At 38.5% G+C, this 14,315-nt stretch overlaps 1 protein-coding gene across 1 annotated transcript in view; it reads right to left on the bottom strand.

Annotated features, from left to right (window-relative positions):
* Positions 1–3,593: 3,593 nt before the first annotated feature.
* Positions 3,594–14,315, bottom strand: part of TARS1 (threonyl-tRNA synthetase 1) — a 16,063-nt gene continuing 5,341 nt past the window's right edge. The window contains exons 7-19 of the mRNA XM_068926057.1: positions 14,190–14,254; positions 14,031–14,109; positions 13,239–13,385; positions 12,144–12,242; positions 11,235–11,401; positions 10,543–10,705; positions 10,317–10,454; positions 9,781–9,858; positions 6,968–7,068; positions 6,740–6,844; positions 5,988–6,060; positions 5,094–5,208; positions 3,594–4,071 (exon numbers count right to left, since the gene is read on the bottom strand). Coding sequence (XP_068782158.1) covers positions 3,923–4,071; positions 5,094–5,208; positions 5,988–6,060; positions 6,740–6,844; positions 6,968–7,068; positions 9,781–9,858; positions 10,317–10,454; positions 10,543–10,705; positions 11,235–11,401; positions 12,144–12,242; positions 13,239–13,385; positions 14,031–14,109; positions 14,190–14,254 — 1,479 coding nt within the window. The 3' untranslated portion in view covers positions 3,594–3,922. The remainder of the gene's footprint in view (positions 4,072–5,093; positions 5,209–5,987; positions 6,061–6,739; positions 6,845–6,967; positions 7,069–9,780; positions 9,859–10,316; positions 10,455–10,542; positions 10,706–11,234; positions 11,402–12,143; positions 12,243–13,238; positions 13,386–14,030; positions 14,110–14,189; positions 14,255–14,315) is intronic.

Here is a 14,315-nt window from a genome sequence, read left to right on the forward strand (position 1 = left end):
GAGGATCCCAAAAAGAGGTAGTTCCAGAGGGTTTAGGAAAGCAAAGGCTGTCTGGTGATACGTTGTGCTCTCCATTTCTGTGGTCTGTACTCCTTTATCTTTTATTACAGCTAGATATACACAGCTGACTTGTGGAAGCTCTGTCATGTTTAATTGGCATGAATAGTCTCCTCTTTCCAGATACTCAACCCTTTGGCTTTTTTTTTTTTTTTTTTAATTTTCATGCATGCACTCGGCATCATGGAAGACTTTCATGGTTTCAGGAGAACTCTGTGATGCAGTTGAAGGGAATTCTTTTGAGTGGGATGCAGAAATCTTATTTATTGATGCTAATTATGTAGCCCAGATGATTTACCTTGAAATTTGAAAACATTATGAAAGGACTTTGATTGCCCCTGTTCATCTGGGCACTGTCTCATAAGACTATTAATGCATATTTTGCTCCAGAGGTTCTCCTACTCCTGTCTATGCAAAAATTAACTTTGATTGATAGAAAGTCCAAATGTAGCATACTCTATCACAGTGGCTAGCAAGGCATCCAGCATAACCAGGCAAGTATGAAGGAATGTTCCTGTCCAAAGCAGCTGGAAAACCCTGGTGTGTAGAAAGGAGAAGTGTTTTGGAAATTCTCGTAAGTACCAAGCATCATATGCTGTCTTTGTTTTTATAAATATAGCCTCTAGCGATACATAATTTTCATGTTATCAGTTTACCGTTATTTGATTCCACTGCCAATTGCTTATATCTTTGCCAAAAACTTACTGTGCAGGTAAGAAATTGTAGTGAAAGCTAAGGCAATCTTGTAACTACATAGGGCATAAGCTGAAGGTCTTAATTTTGGTCTACTCTAACTGGGGAGAAGACAGACTTGGCAAATTAGTATTTATTTTACCACAGGGATTTGTTTGCTTTTCTGGGGGAACTGGAGTGGACTGGGTCTGGATGTAATGGAAAAATATAGTCAGGTCAGGACTGACTTTGTAAAGGTGCTTAAAATAATAATCAACAATTTATCCTACAGATGGATTCTCCCTAAAGGCAATTCATTGGTTGTGGAGGGAGTTGGCTGAGTTACTGAGGCTGACTGAATATTGAAACTTTTATCAGTTTATTCCAATGATCTAAGACATGAAGTAATATTGGCCACCGTGTGGGAATCTCAAGACTCTTCGTGGAATTACCCTCGGTCATGGCAGCGTCCACATGAAACTCCTTCAGGGAAGGTTGCACAACTGAAGAGTGCACAGAAAACTGAAGGCCCATGTAGTGACCTATCCATGTGGACGTTCCTGCTAGACCCTATTGTCCAGTTACGTACTTGGATGAGCTATCAGGTTAGGTATCTGTCTTCATCTTTCAGCAGTTTGCATTTAAATTTGCTTTAAGGTATCAAAGCATGCTCTGGAAAAGTGGAATTGGTGGCTTTCAGACCTTGGAAAGACTTATTCAATGACATTTCTTGGCAAGTGCTCAAGCCACTAAACTATTATACAACAGCTGCATGGTGTCCTCCTGCCCTAAGAGATGGCCATGGTGTTTTGTCAGGAGCTCGGTCCTGACAGAGATGATCAGCAGTGCCCTAAGCCTACTCTTCAAGGGACTTCTGCTTGAACTGAGAGAGAGAGAGAGAGACGACATGCTACTCAGGACAGGCCAAATTCTGCTTCTGCATATGGCCATAACACTAGGTAGCCAGAGAACTTCTACAGTCAGAGAAGCAGAGAGCAATGAGTTTAGATGGCACTTGAGTGGGTTCAATCATGATTTAGGTGTAGACACCTCAGTTCTGTTCATATCCTGCTCAAGATGCCCATGTATTTTATGTATTTTACTGGATTGTACCCTTAGGTGTTGTTTCTAATAATAGAGGCATTTATATCATTATTAGTTTTGAAAGCATAATCTAGTTAAATAAGGGCTCTATAGCAGGGTAAACTGTACAAGACTGACATCTAGTGATTTATACACAGTAGTGGCTAGCATTTTACAGCACTGTTTGAGAGTATCTCTTTACAGGAATATGACAAGTTAGTACTTCTAACATGAAGTGCACATACAGATCCCTACAACAAACACGAAAGGCAGAGCACTGTAAAACTCAGCAAACATGCCAACTTAGTTAGAAGGTGGTCTAAAGCATGTTTCACAGAAAGCAAAATGGAACTAGCGGCCCCTTTTTTGGTCTGGGACTGGTATCTGCCCCATTTTTGCTTCAGCATCTACATTTAAGTCCTCCTGCCCCAGGGACAGCTGACATATGCTTCTACTCTGTTTTGCACTAGCAATGGTTACATCAGAGTAAAATAAAGCAGGTGCAAAAATACTAATTAAAAAAAAAAAATCAGGTTGAGGCATTTGAAACCTAATTCGCCCCCTGCCCCCACTGAAATAATTTTAAAAGCAGCAAGGCCGTGGAAAATAAATTTCCTCTTTTATCACAGCACTTAGATGGAATGTCATTAGCCCGGATGAGCTAAAGAGGCAGGAAATAGCTTTTTTGCTAAAAATCTGCTGGGGGACAGGGTAAGACTGAATCTAAGATGGGTTCAACTCCTGATGTAATGTTATCCCCACAGCTGAGAAAGGTAGGTGAGAAAAAGGTAGATGAAATGTTTCTGCTCAGATGTTAGCGGAACGGAGGCTTTTAAAAGACAGGCTGATTCAAACCTGTCGTCTGAGTTGTGTGAGAACTGTGATCTTTGCTAGGGCTGTAGCAGTAACAGCTCCTTCCCCTGCCCCTTCCCAAAGAACAGTAACCAACAGCCTTTGGAAGTTGTTCAGATCAGTTAAAAATCAACAAAAAGAAACTCTGGTTTTATTTTTTTTTGTCAATGACAGGCATTTGGCATTTCCTTCTTCTCAGCCAGTAGATTGGGGGGGGGGGGCACAAACAGTTGATGAGGTCCTTCAAATGTCAGCCAGGAAGGCTTCTAATTTGATACCTCATGCCCTGGGTTTGTAGCTTGGCACAGAGATGTCCCATTGACATGTACTGTACCATATTAAATTGAAAAATTGCATTGTCTAAAGAAAAAAAAAAATCATTTGTCCTAGCTAGTTCAGTACACCCTAGTTTTTCCCATGACACATTAAGCCTTACTGAAAGGACAGGTCAAAGAACAGAAACATTCTACCTGTTCCCAAGGATCCTAACTTCCCTATCTGCTTGTTTAGCCCTATTATTCCCTCCTCTTCAAGACAGTCTTATCCCTATCCCAAGCTACAATGAACATCTCCTCAGGGTGAATATATTTCAGATGCTGCCTTTGAGAAACAGTATGGTTTGCCCCTGTTTAGCAGCTCAGTGCTAGGTAGCAGACAGTCTCACTTCAGGAATGCCATGTGTAGAGAGCTGGACCATTCCCAGAGGCACCAACACCTACTGAAGCAGGAGACCTCTGCTCCTTTCCTTGCTTATGTGAAGAGGAACTGTTCAGAATCGATACATTTAATTAGGGTAGGGATACTCTGCAGCTCAGACTGCAAAGTATCACTTAACCTGCTACAGGAGATTCTCCAAAAGCTGCTGCAGGGCATGGTTCCTGTGTGGTTTCTTAAGCACAAAGTCTCTTGTTTAACTTTCATGAAAAACATTTGTTATCAAAGTGAATTTTATTCTTAATTGGGTAGTTAGAATGTTGTAGGTATCCCTGATGAACATTTCCATTTTTTCTTGCAGTTGCAGAAGGGGTCATTTTACCTAGCTTCATCTATTATTGATCAGCAGCCAAGAAATTTTACTTCATGGTTTGTGAAAAATTGATTTTACAAAGAGATATGTTTGACTAAGAAAGATCTCTGCTAAAATAAGTGAGAAGTCCAATGTGAAATATATGTCAAATCTGGTTCAGCACAAACAGCTCTATGGTTAACTGAGTAAGAAAAGCCAGAATCTTCTTAATGCCAGGTAGATTAGACGGTGTTAAAATTCTTCTTCGGCTTGTTTGCAACGGGTTCGTTTCAGTTCCAGCAGTCTCTCCACCGTGTCAGCAATTGTACGCTCGCCATGCACCTTGTTATCTCTAGTGCGAATATTAACTGTTCCACTTGCCTTCTCCTTTTCACCAACAACTAAAAATAACCAAGATGCAAAGAGGTTAACTTAATATTCCTTGAGCATTTTTTTCATTCCCATAGAACACAAATATATTAAACAGAAATTCTAAAAGTCTTAACAACCAACAAATCAAGTCCTTTGTCCTCCTCCAACCCAGCCAAACTTAGAACCGTAGCAGCCACTAGTCTTCTTTCTTAATCACATCTTTTTAAAAAGGTTTTAGTATATTATAAATAGCAGCTTAGTAAAATACGAACAAGGGGAAAAGTAAACTGAGTAAGTTCTCAGCTTGGCTTATTTCCTATTAAAGAGAGGAAACCTAGTCTAGGAGAGCCCCATGGACAAAGGTTAGAAAGACAATTTTATCATAAATAACCAAAAGTTCTTTTTTTTTTTTTTTTTAAACTTTATAGAGCCAGCAGGGTAACTCTAAGCTTTTCCAATAAATTATTTGTTGATTTTAAACAAATAAAATATAGACACCAAGATAATACCTGTCTCATTACAAATATAAATTTTATAGGATATACTCGGAGGTAGCTATGGAAGTAGTCCGTATGACTAAGACACATCACATACTTGAGGGTCAGTTTCTAATTGTTCCTGCATCACCTTCTCTTGCTAGACTCTGATCTTAGACATGCACACATAGTTCAGAACTGCATGACAGGTGAATGCAGTGAAAATATGGCACTTCTTTTGCCACGCAAAAGAAGAGCAATAGAAGAGCAAAATACTGAAAAAAAAAAATCACTTAATCTGCCTGACAAATTAAGAGAACGTCCACACGTGTCTCCATACTACTGACAAGAAGAGCGTAACGTACTTTTACTAAAGCAGTAGTAATGCCTTAGGCCACTCAACAGTGATCTCCTTCCACTAACAGCTGCACAAGCAAGGAATGCCCATCACGCAGAAAACACTGACTAAAACACTGACTACCAGTCTCTGCCTTGCTCACAGAAGAGCTAAATCAAATCCTAGTCCTAGTCAAGAAAGTCAGCCAACATAAAATAAGACATGCCCTATGCATTACCCAGAATGAAGTTATACTGTGCAAGCTGAGCGTTTCTAATCTTCTTGTTCAGTGTGCACCCAGGATCTACATCAACATCTGCCATTAATCCAGCATCATGGAACTGCTGTCTGACCTAGAAGAAAAAGTATTTAAACTGTCGTTGAAGACGGATACAGTATTTCATGATGATGAACTATGTGACTTGTAGGCTTAGCAAGCCAGTCAAACTTGTCTAACCCCTGCCCCCGCCCCAAGCCAAACACACCATTGTTGGCTCAGGCCTTGGAGATGAGCACAGTTCAAGAATTTAAAAACATGTCAGCTATCATAAGCTCATACACACTAAATCACTAAGCAGTGCTATGAATACCTTTGGGCCGAATAGTGACTTGAATTTGGTATTGAGAAAGGCAGCAGAATGATGGAGCTTTCTGATTAGAAGATTTTATTCTGCAGGCTTTTTTTTTTTTTTTTTTTTTAAATGTATTACGTGCTTGAAAGAAATACAGAAGACCACCAACTGGATGCCAAAGATGCAAAGACCCTGCTTCATCTTTCTTATTACTCTGCAAGATGCGCACGGCCATGGGAGACTGGAACCTGAAGGGCAAAGAGTTTTTCCCCCTCTAGTTGAAAAGCTAACCTTTCCAATAATAAAAGCATCACCACAATCAGCATTTGTTGCATGGATACCCAAAAATCTGTTTCAGGTCCTCTTTAAACTCCATCTACAATTTCAGCAGCTTAATTTGTCATCCTTGTAATATATAAAGGATACAACATAATATGCAAACACCTATCCTATTTATTTCAGATAAGTAGTATTAATCATTAATAACAGAGTATCCCACTTCTTAAATACAGTATTTCTTGGACTTAAACAAAAATCACCTAAAACCCATGCTACTTCACCTTTTGAGCATATTCATCACACGTTGGTCCCACTGGTACCACCATTACCTGCTGCGGGGAGAGCCAGAGCGGCCTTCAGAAAACAAAAAACAAGTTGTACAGCTTTTAGTATTTTTCACTATGAAACAGCCTATGAATAGATGGGACTAAAATCTACACTACAGGTTCATTAAACCACTTGCTTAGGTTGGTTTCAGAGGGGATGACAGCCCTCGAGTAACAGTTTATCTCCGCACAAACCTGACCGTCTAAAGGAAAATTGCAGCATGGGCAAAAGTACTTAGCTGAAGTGTCAAGTCGTGTTTTACGACAGAAACACTCACAACTGAGCTGTTACACTCGTTATTAACTAATCATGGAAAAATGTTTACTTTTGAGCCTCCCTAGCAGTCAGAGAGATCATCCCTGTCAGGTATCAAATGGCAGCAGGTTAAGGATGTTACCTACATAAATGACTCTCCAAAGCAGCCCAGCTGCCAGAACAAGATGAGAGATGCATGGCTTATATAGCTAAGCTGTATGCTGCACCTGCAAGAGTGATATCATGTACTGGCTAGTATATCTAGGATTACTTAACATCTAGGGAATGTGATTCAGCAGGAATTACCTTGTGGTATATATCTACAGCACAACTCTGTAGCAAGCAAGTAGAATGAATCCTGCTAACTCTTGTATACTTGGGGGCCAATTTATCTTCCACTACATAAAATGTTTGCTCAAATGGGAATAATAAATCTACTTTTCAACATTACCATTTGCCTCCATAGTTTTCAGTTAGAATGGCGATCATTCTTTCCACAGATCCCAGGATGGCCCGGTGAATGATAACTGGTCTTGTCTTGTCATTACCATCATGGCTGTGAATAAGGTTGTTTTTTTTTTTTTTTTAATAAGGCTGTTTCTTTTTATAAACTTATGCCTGTAAGTGACAGGCAAGCTACATTCTACAGCAATTAAAAAACATCAGCTGCTCTACTCACCTGACAAAGGTAAGGTTAAATCTGACTGGCAGCTGGAAATCCAGCTGGATTGTAGCACACTGGTGGTAGCGACCAATGGCATCTTTAATCTGAATATCAATCTTAGAAACAAAAGAGAAACTTTTACTGGAGTTTAAGAAAAAAAAGCATTTCCCTCTGTAAGCAAATGCATTTTCAGATAGAGGCTTTCACTCAGGGCAGTACCCAGGAACTATATATGATTTTACAGAACATTCTTTCACTTTGGCCTACTTTAGGATTTAAATGATGTGCAGGCTCTGATGCAGATACCTGTCAGAATGAAAAACGAGGCGAGCCAGTAGAGTGGCATTACTTTGGAGGGAACCGCATTTAATACATCACACTGTTTGTGTGAGTTTCAATCTGCTTTGCTTTTCTTGGGACTTGTGACTTTCATGGGCCTTTTTACTGAGTAAATTCAGCAGCACATCAAGGGAAGAGTGCACGTACACTGGATCAGAACTGAACACTTGTCACTGAAAATAAGACTTCTTCAACCTGAAACTGGAAAATTTGTGCTTGATTGTTATGCAACATTGGAATATTTGATAGCTTATATTACAAATTCAGAGTACAGGCACAGGGATGAGAAGCCTTGTGTTAAATAAACCCCCTTCTAATAGGCATTGTATTAATTAGTGACACTCATTTTGTCTATGTGACTATCTACCATCAAGCCTATTCTTTCTGTTGTATCTTATAAGCTTTAAAGCTGAGCATACTTGTGATAAAAAGTTGCACAAGCCCACAGCTAGCCAACGTGAGAAGTTATACTATCTGGACCTTACTTATTTAGCAAATTGCTTTCTTACTCTCGATTTTACCAGTATGGCTATATGTTGGGGCTGTGTTCCTTATTTTACTTTATATATCAAATAAACAGATCAGTGTTTCAGTCACTTAAGTTCTAAATGTATTTCAAAAGAAATTGTGCTAAATATGAACTGTTAAAAAAAATTTCATTCAGAAGCCAGAGTTTATCATAGAAGCTTTTTCTGATGAGTAACTGACCTATCAAAATACACTATTTATAACCCTCTATTAATTTCAAATCATCTTGGTAAAGAGTAGAAAAAAAAGTCTAAGTTAGTTTAAAGGTACCCTAGATGTGGAGCTTCACTTAACATGTAACTTTAACCAAAGCCAAGTGCAACAGGCTACGTGTCTGCTCACTTCACTTTAGCTGGAGTGTACTAGAACTAAGTACAAGGTTAACTGAGGTTAACAAAGTTAAATGTTCCTGCAGATATTTGCCTCCTTTCAAATCAGCTGAGGAAATTGCTAAATCCTGTTTGCATTTCATCTTGTGAATGATTAGCTGCTATAATACATTCCATGTACAACCTATAAAATGAAATTGAGTCAATTAACATACAAAGAATTCAGAATCAGTTTACTAAACGAATTAATGTAGACATAAATGTAGGCTAGGTTTATTAGAGAAAGATTGAAAAGTAATTTTGTAATGCTCTGTGTCCTTATGTACAGAGATGCAAGTACATTTCTACAGACCCTTACTTAATCTGTGCAGACTGAGGAGACGTCTTTTAAAAATATAAAATCAATGGAAGGTTTTTTTTTTTTTTTAAATACCAAAACCCACTAGCAACTCACCTTAGCTATAAAACTGTGCCAGTAAAAGGAATTTTTCAAAAATTTGTTTAATCAATAAAATGAAGGGGTTTTTTTTTTCCCCTCATTGCTTGTTTTATATAGGAACATAGAGTTAGGATTTCTCATTGCTTGTTTTATATAGCAGTACGAGTTTATTTATATAGGTTAGGCTTCACTGTTCACTGGAAAAAATAGTATTTCTAATGTAGCTATTGCTCTGGTAATACAAATCTGACAGCGCCACCTTCTGTTCATATAGCTCACTAAATTATTTGGCTGCTGCTTAAACAGAGCTGATCAGTTTGTACATATAAATTGGGTTTAATTAATGAAAAGAATGTTAGAGCTATGTGGAAACCAGGAACACAGAATATTTTTCTCTCGCCCATGAAAGTAAAAGCTTATGTAGCTGGTAAAATACATGATTTCAGTCTGACAGCATCTTGAGTCAGATGACTATTAAAAAAAACCAAAACCCTTCCTTCTTAATCTCAGCCTTTAACAATCTCAACATGGACCAACCTGTCAGTTTAGGAATTAGTTTTGTTCTGCACCCTCCACCCAAAAATAAAAAGCACCAATGCTTTAATGAATCGTGTACTCACACTGAAAAAAGTCATTTATAACGTTACATTGCAAGGGAATTTGCAGGATGATGAGTGAAAAGAGGAGTTGTCTTTACCCCAGATCAGGAATTAAAAATAAACAAACAAATAAGAGCATCACCACATTTACTCCCCCTTTTCTCACAATAATATATGAAAAGTGTTATTTATGTATTAACAGCATTTAGTGTCCATTTGTACTGGTTTAATTAACTTAAAGCAGAACATGTACTAGATGCAGCCTTTGTCTTGCTCAGGTATGTATTTGAAGACATCTGGTAAACAATCTGCACAGAAAGATGCCTAATAGTTGTCCTTCTGGGGAATCCATACATTACAAGACTTTATAGAGACTAAAACCAATGTAACGTCTAAGCTACACGTGAGGACTGCTGTGTTTTTTTTTTCCTGCTCATCCACTATACTGTGGAAAACTGCACTTGCACGCTATCCCTATTGTCAAGATTAGGGCAGTAACAACAGAAAACAAGGAACTGTATAGCTTTTTTTTCTACCTCATCCAAACAAAATTAAAAGCTTAACCCAACTAGAGGCTGATTCTAACATACTAACCTTAGGTCCGTAGAAAGCTCCGTCGCCAGGGTTTAATTCCCACTTCTCACCAAATTCATTGAGGCTGTTTTCAAGTTGCTAGAGATAAAGGACACCCACACTCAGCATTTTTCCCCATCGTTTTCGTTTACTGTGTTTCCATGTTGCAGCATCAGGTCAGCCTTGCAGCTGCAAGGGCTAATCTTGTCCCTTTAGTCATGAAAGCAATCTGGCTTTTGGAAGATGGCTCTATGACTTATTACAGTGGCTGGTAAGACTGGTTTTCTTTCTCCTCGTAGTATATTTTTTGGCCAATAACAAAAAAAAAGATAAGTAAATTGTTTCTGACATGCAGACTGCATGGAGAGTGTAATCTCCATATAGAAGGACAACATACAATAAAAGCCATTTCTAGCAGCCAGACATAATTAAAGACTTATTGAGTTATATTTCTCATGCCCAGCTGTCTCTCTTCCCCCCAGAAGAGGATTTGTTCTTTCAGGTGTTCCAGCTGCAGCCTAGTTTTCATATAAAAAGTCATTAAAGTTACTGTTTACCTTCTCAGCTTGATTCCATACTTCAATATCTCCAAGATACTTTTCAGGACGAGTGGAGAGATTCAGTTTGAAGGAAAATCCAAAAACATCATACACAGTACGCAAGAACTGCAGACAACTCTTTATCTCCTCTTCAATCTTTATGAGAATGGAAATAAAGTGTCAGCTATGGGAAACTGACTGACTTGGATTTTAACAGGCGATTTCATTTAACAGCAGCCCATACCTGCTCCATAGCACAGAATATGTGAGCATCATCCTGTTGGAACCGGCGTACTCGAGTGAGTCCTGTAAGAGCTCCGGACAGTTCATTACGATGCAGAACGCCAAAATCAGCCAACCGTAACGGCAGCTCACGCCACGATCTCGGACGATGATCAAACATAAGGCTGAGGGAAAAGTTTATTACTTGAAATTCATCCAGAATCAAAGTTCTGCAAAGACCAGCCGGTACCTAAGCAGACGTCCCTAACTCCAGCCTTGAGATCTGAATACAGTGAGCACTCATATCTATTTTCTTTGGGGAAAAAAAATTCAGATACTGTTTACAGCTGATAGGCTTCCCCCACCACACACAGAGAGGGTACAATAGCTCCTAAAACCGAACACTAAGACCCGGAGGGCTAAATTGCCATAAAATGAACAATGCTCAGGTATCAATTTTGGATATCCAAGTTTTGTAGTACCAAGATAAGCTGTTAGTTCTGAAAACACAGCCACTGTAACAATGGAATAAATGGCATTCTTCAGTGTCTCAATGAACAGAGAGCTCATACACTCAGAATTACATCACTCCTGACAGCACATCAAATCAGGGTGCCTACAGATAGGTATCTTTACAATGAAGCAGGGAAAACAAACTGAGCGTTTTTTGAAGCAGCAGCATTTCTGATAAAAATGAATTTGCTATGTACTTACCAGTGTCCTGGACAGTTCATAGGTTTCAGAGCAAAGATTTCTTTCTCCACTTCAAAGGAGAACATGTTGTCACTGTAATGCTGCCAGTGTCCTGATGTCATCCATAATTTGCTGTTGAAAATATTTGGAGTGACAACCTCCTGGAATCCACGTTTTCGATACTCACTCTGTAACAATAGATCAGGTACATAAAATAGTTTATAAAAAAACAAATACATCTGCAGCCACAGAATATGCAAATGCTGTCCTCCAAAAGTCTATGACTCAGTAAAAATAAAAACAATGAAAAACCCCAAGAAAATCTGGCCTTTCTATTCCCTTTTATCTGTAAGGCAGTAAAGATTCAAGCTGGACATGCTAGGCTACTTCCATTCTACTAGCACCGCCCTCCCTCCAAACTTTTCATCTGTGCTAAGCAAGAAGAACAAGTTTCCTTCTTGTGAACAAAGCAGCAGTCTCTAATTATTCAATGAAACTTGGTATTACCCTGCAGCCGAAATATATGACAATAAGACACAGACGTTTTAACTATCACAACAGGAAGGTCAGGATATTTTTTCTTACGCATCATTTTATAACAGATAGCTCTACGAGGCCAAATAAATCAAATAAATATGCATCAGGGGAACAGCTGTAGTGTAAGCTCAACTGTACTGTTAAACCTCAAAGAATCCATAACACAGAGCATCATACATAAATGCGCTGGTAAAGCGCTGATAAAAACAACTTAACTTAGCAGAGAATTTGACATGACCAATTCAAAAACCAATTTTTTTTAATTCATTGCTTACAGAATTAGTAGATTTTAAAACAGCCCTTCACTTTAAATCAATCCCATTTATACTGTTACAGTTCTTCTAAAATGGAGAAATTTCTTCTGTAACAAGATTTCTGAAAGACATTACTTACCCGGATGAATTCAATTAACGTGTTATAAATATAAGCTCCTTTTGGCAAGAAAAAACAGCTACCAGGGCTGAGCTCATGAAAGAAAAACAGTTCTTGGTCCTGCAGAAAAATAATATTTGAAAAAAATTATTTGTACAGCCAGTTCTTTCACTGACATTCATAGGTGAGCTACTACTGACTGAGCATCGCTACTCAAAGTAAAAAAAAAAAAAAAATACAAAAGCAAAAAAAAAGAAAAAAGAAAAAAATCAATAGCAATAGACAGATACTTTTCCATTGGTATTTATATCTTCTATTTGACTGTCAAAGAAGATTGTCCAGTTTCCTGTTTCATTACTGATGCTCCAAATTTTCCCTTATTCCTGTGTTTAGGCATAACTACCAACTGTTGCCTTCAAAATTCCCTTGGTCCATTAACAAGTAATAGGTCTGATGCTGCAGCATATTAGTAGTTTGCATATGTATTAGAAGTGTGAACTGTGTTCAGCTAGTTTTGTGACAAACTGGGCACATACTTCAGGATAGCATATAGTGAAATTCTGCTGTATATTTTCCTAATGCCCAAGCAGCAGACTTTGCACAAATGTGTCAGGACTATCAATTATCTGACTGGGGTTTCCATCTAAAAAAAACCCCAACAAAATAAGCAGAAAGTATTGGAAGAGAAAAAGCTAGCAAGAACTGTCAGCACTAAATGCATGTCAGGAGTAGGCAAGGAGAAAAACGTAGAAACGTATTATTGATTCTAATAGCACACAGAGGAAAGAACTGTGAGTGAACAAGCTGCTGCAACTCATATAGGAATGAACTTTTCCTGCAGATTGAAGTGTTCATGTTTTGTTACGTTTCATCTGTGGAACAAGGATACAGTAGTATGTTAAACAGCAAAAGCTCTAAACAGGACTTCTGTTTGCTTTAAGAGTTTTGATGCTCAGTTGTTAAGAGAAAAGTGCCTGGCTTCGCAAGACTACTGAAAATACAACTGTGTCCATTTTAGTTGTTCCAGCAAGTATATGCACTCTTTGAGATGCTTCTAGTTACGAGGTTAAATCCACATGGTATTTGTGAAATACACTACCAGAAAAGCTGTCTCACCCGCCCAATCTTTCTGTGATCTCTGTTTTTAGCCTCCTCCTGGAATTTCTCCCATTCCTTCAGCATTTTTGCATCTGGGAATGAAATTCCATATATCCGCTGAAGGGATTCCATGTCAGCCTTGCCTTCCCAATAGGTAGAGGAATTCTGTGTGCAAAAATGAGATGATACAATAAGGACAAAGAGGAGACTCCATATTTTACTATTACTGCCTCCTATTAAAAGGCATGAAATTATTAACAATCACTATATTTAATGTAGCACACTAGGGCACAAGGAGAGCTTTAATTTCAGATTTGAAACACTGATGAAACTAAATGTATGTCAAAACATTAAAAAGAACCAAACTGCCTGTAGAGAAAAAATGTACAAAGGACAGGTGAACAGGTTCTGTAAGAAGGGTTTCAAACTCTCCTTTGTCTTTTTTTTAAATCCCCACTTACTCTCTCTGTAGCCATCCTCTTCCAACTGTTCTTATTCACACTCACCTATACCCAATCAGATGAGCAAAAATTACAAGCTCCAACTGATACAGTTTAAGCCAGGCCCTTCCCTAATGCCCTGCTCACTTACCTATCCGCTGCTGACAGTGCAGGTCCTGGCCACCTAATCAGGCTTCATACCACTTAAGATAGTTTTCAGAGCACACAACCCCCTCTCAGCTGGTTAAAATGAGTTTATGGCCAGGTTATCCACCTTGCATAACGCTCCTGGATATCCCACAAACGTACTGCTCCAAAACAGCAACGTGTTTTCAGTGACACGTTTGTCTCACACAGTTTCAGCACTTACCTTATGAATTTTTATGGTCTTTATCTTGCCAGTATGTCTGACGTGAGGCCCTCTGCACAGATCTATCAAAGGGCCACACCTAAGAAAAGGAAACACTAATTTAGTATACTTCATCCTAGAAAGTTACATCTAGTAGTATTATTATGCATGTATTATTACCTGTACACTGTTGTAGTTGGAGTATTGACTTTCTCATTCAGGATCCGACACTTGAATTTATTATACTAAAAAGAAAATCAGCACATACATTCGTTAACTACTTATTAAGCATGAGCAGTTTAAACT

The sequence above is a fragment of the Struthio camelus genome, chromosome W, assembly GCF_040807025.1.
Source record: "Struthio camelus isolate bStrCam1 chromosome W, bStrCam1.hap1, whole genome shotgun sequence".
In the NCBI taxonomy this organism is placed as follows: Eukaryota; Metazoa; Chordata; class Aves; order Struthioniformes; family Struthionidae; genus Struthio; species Struthio camelus.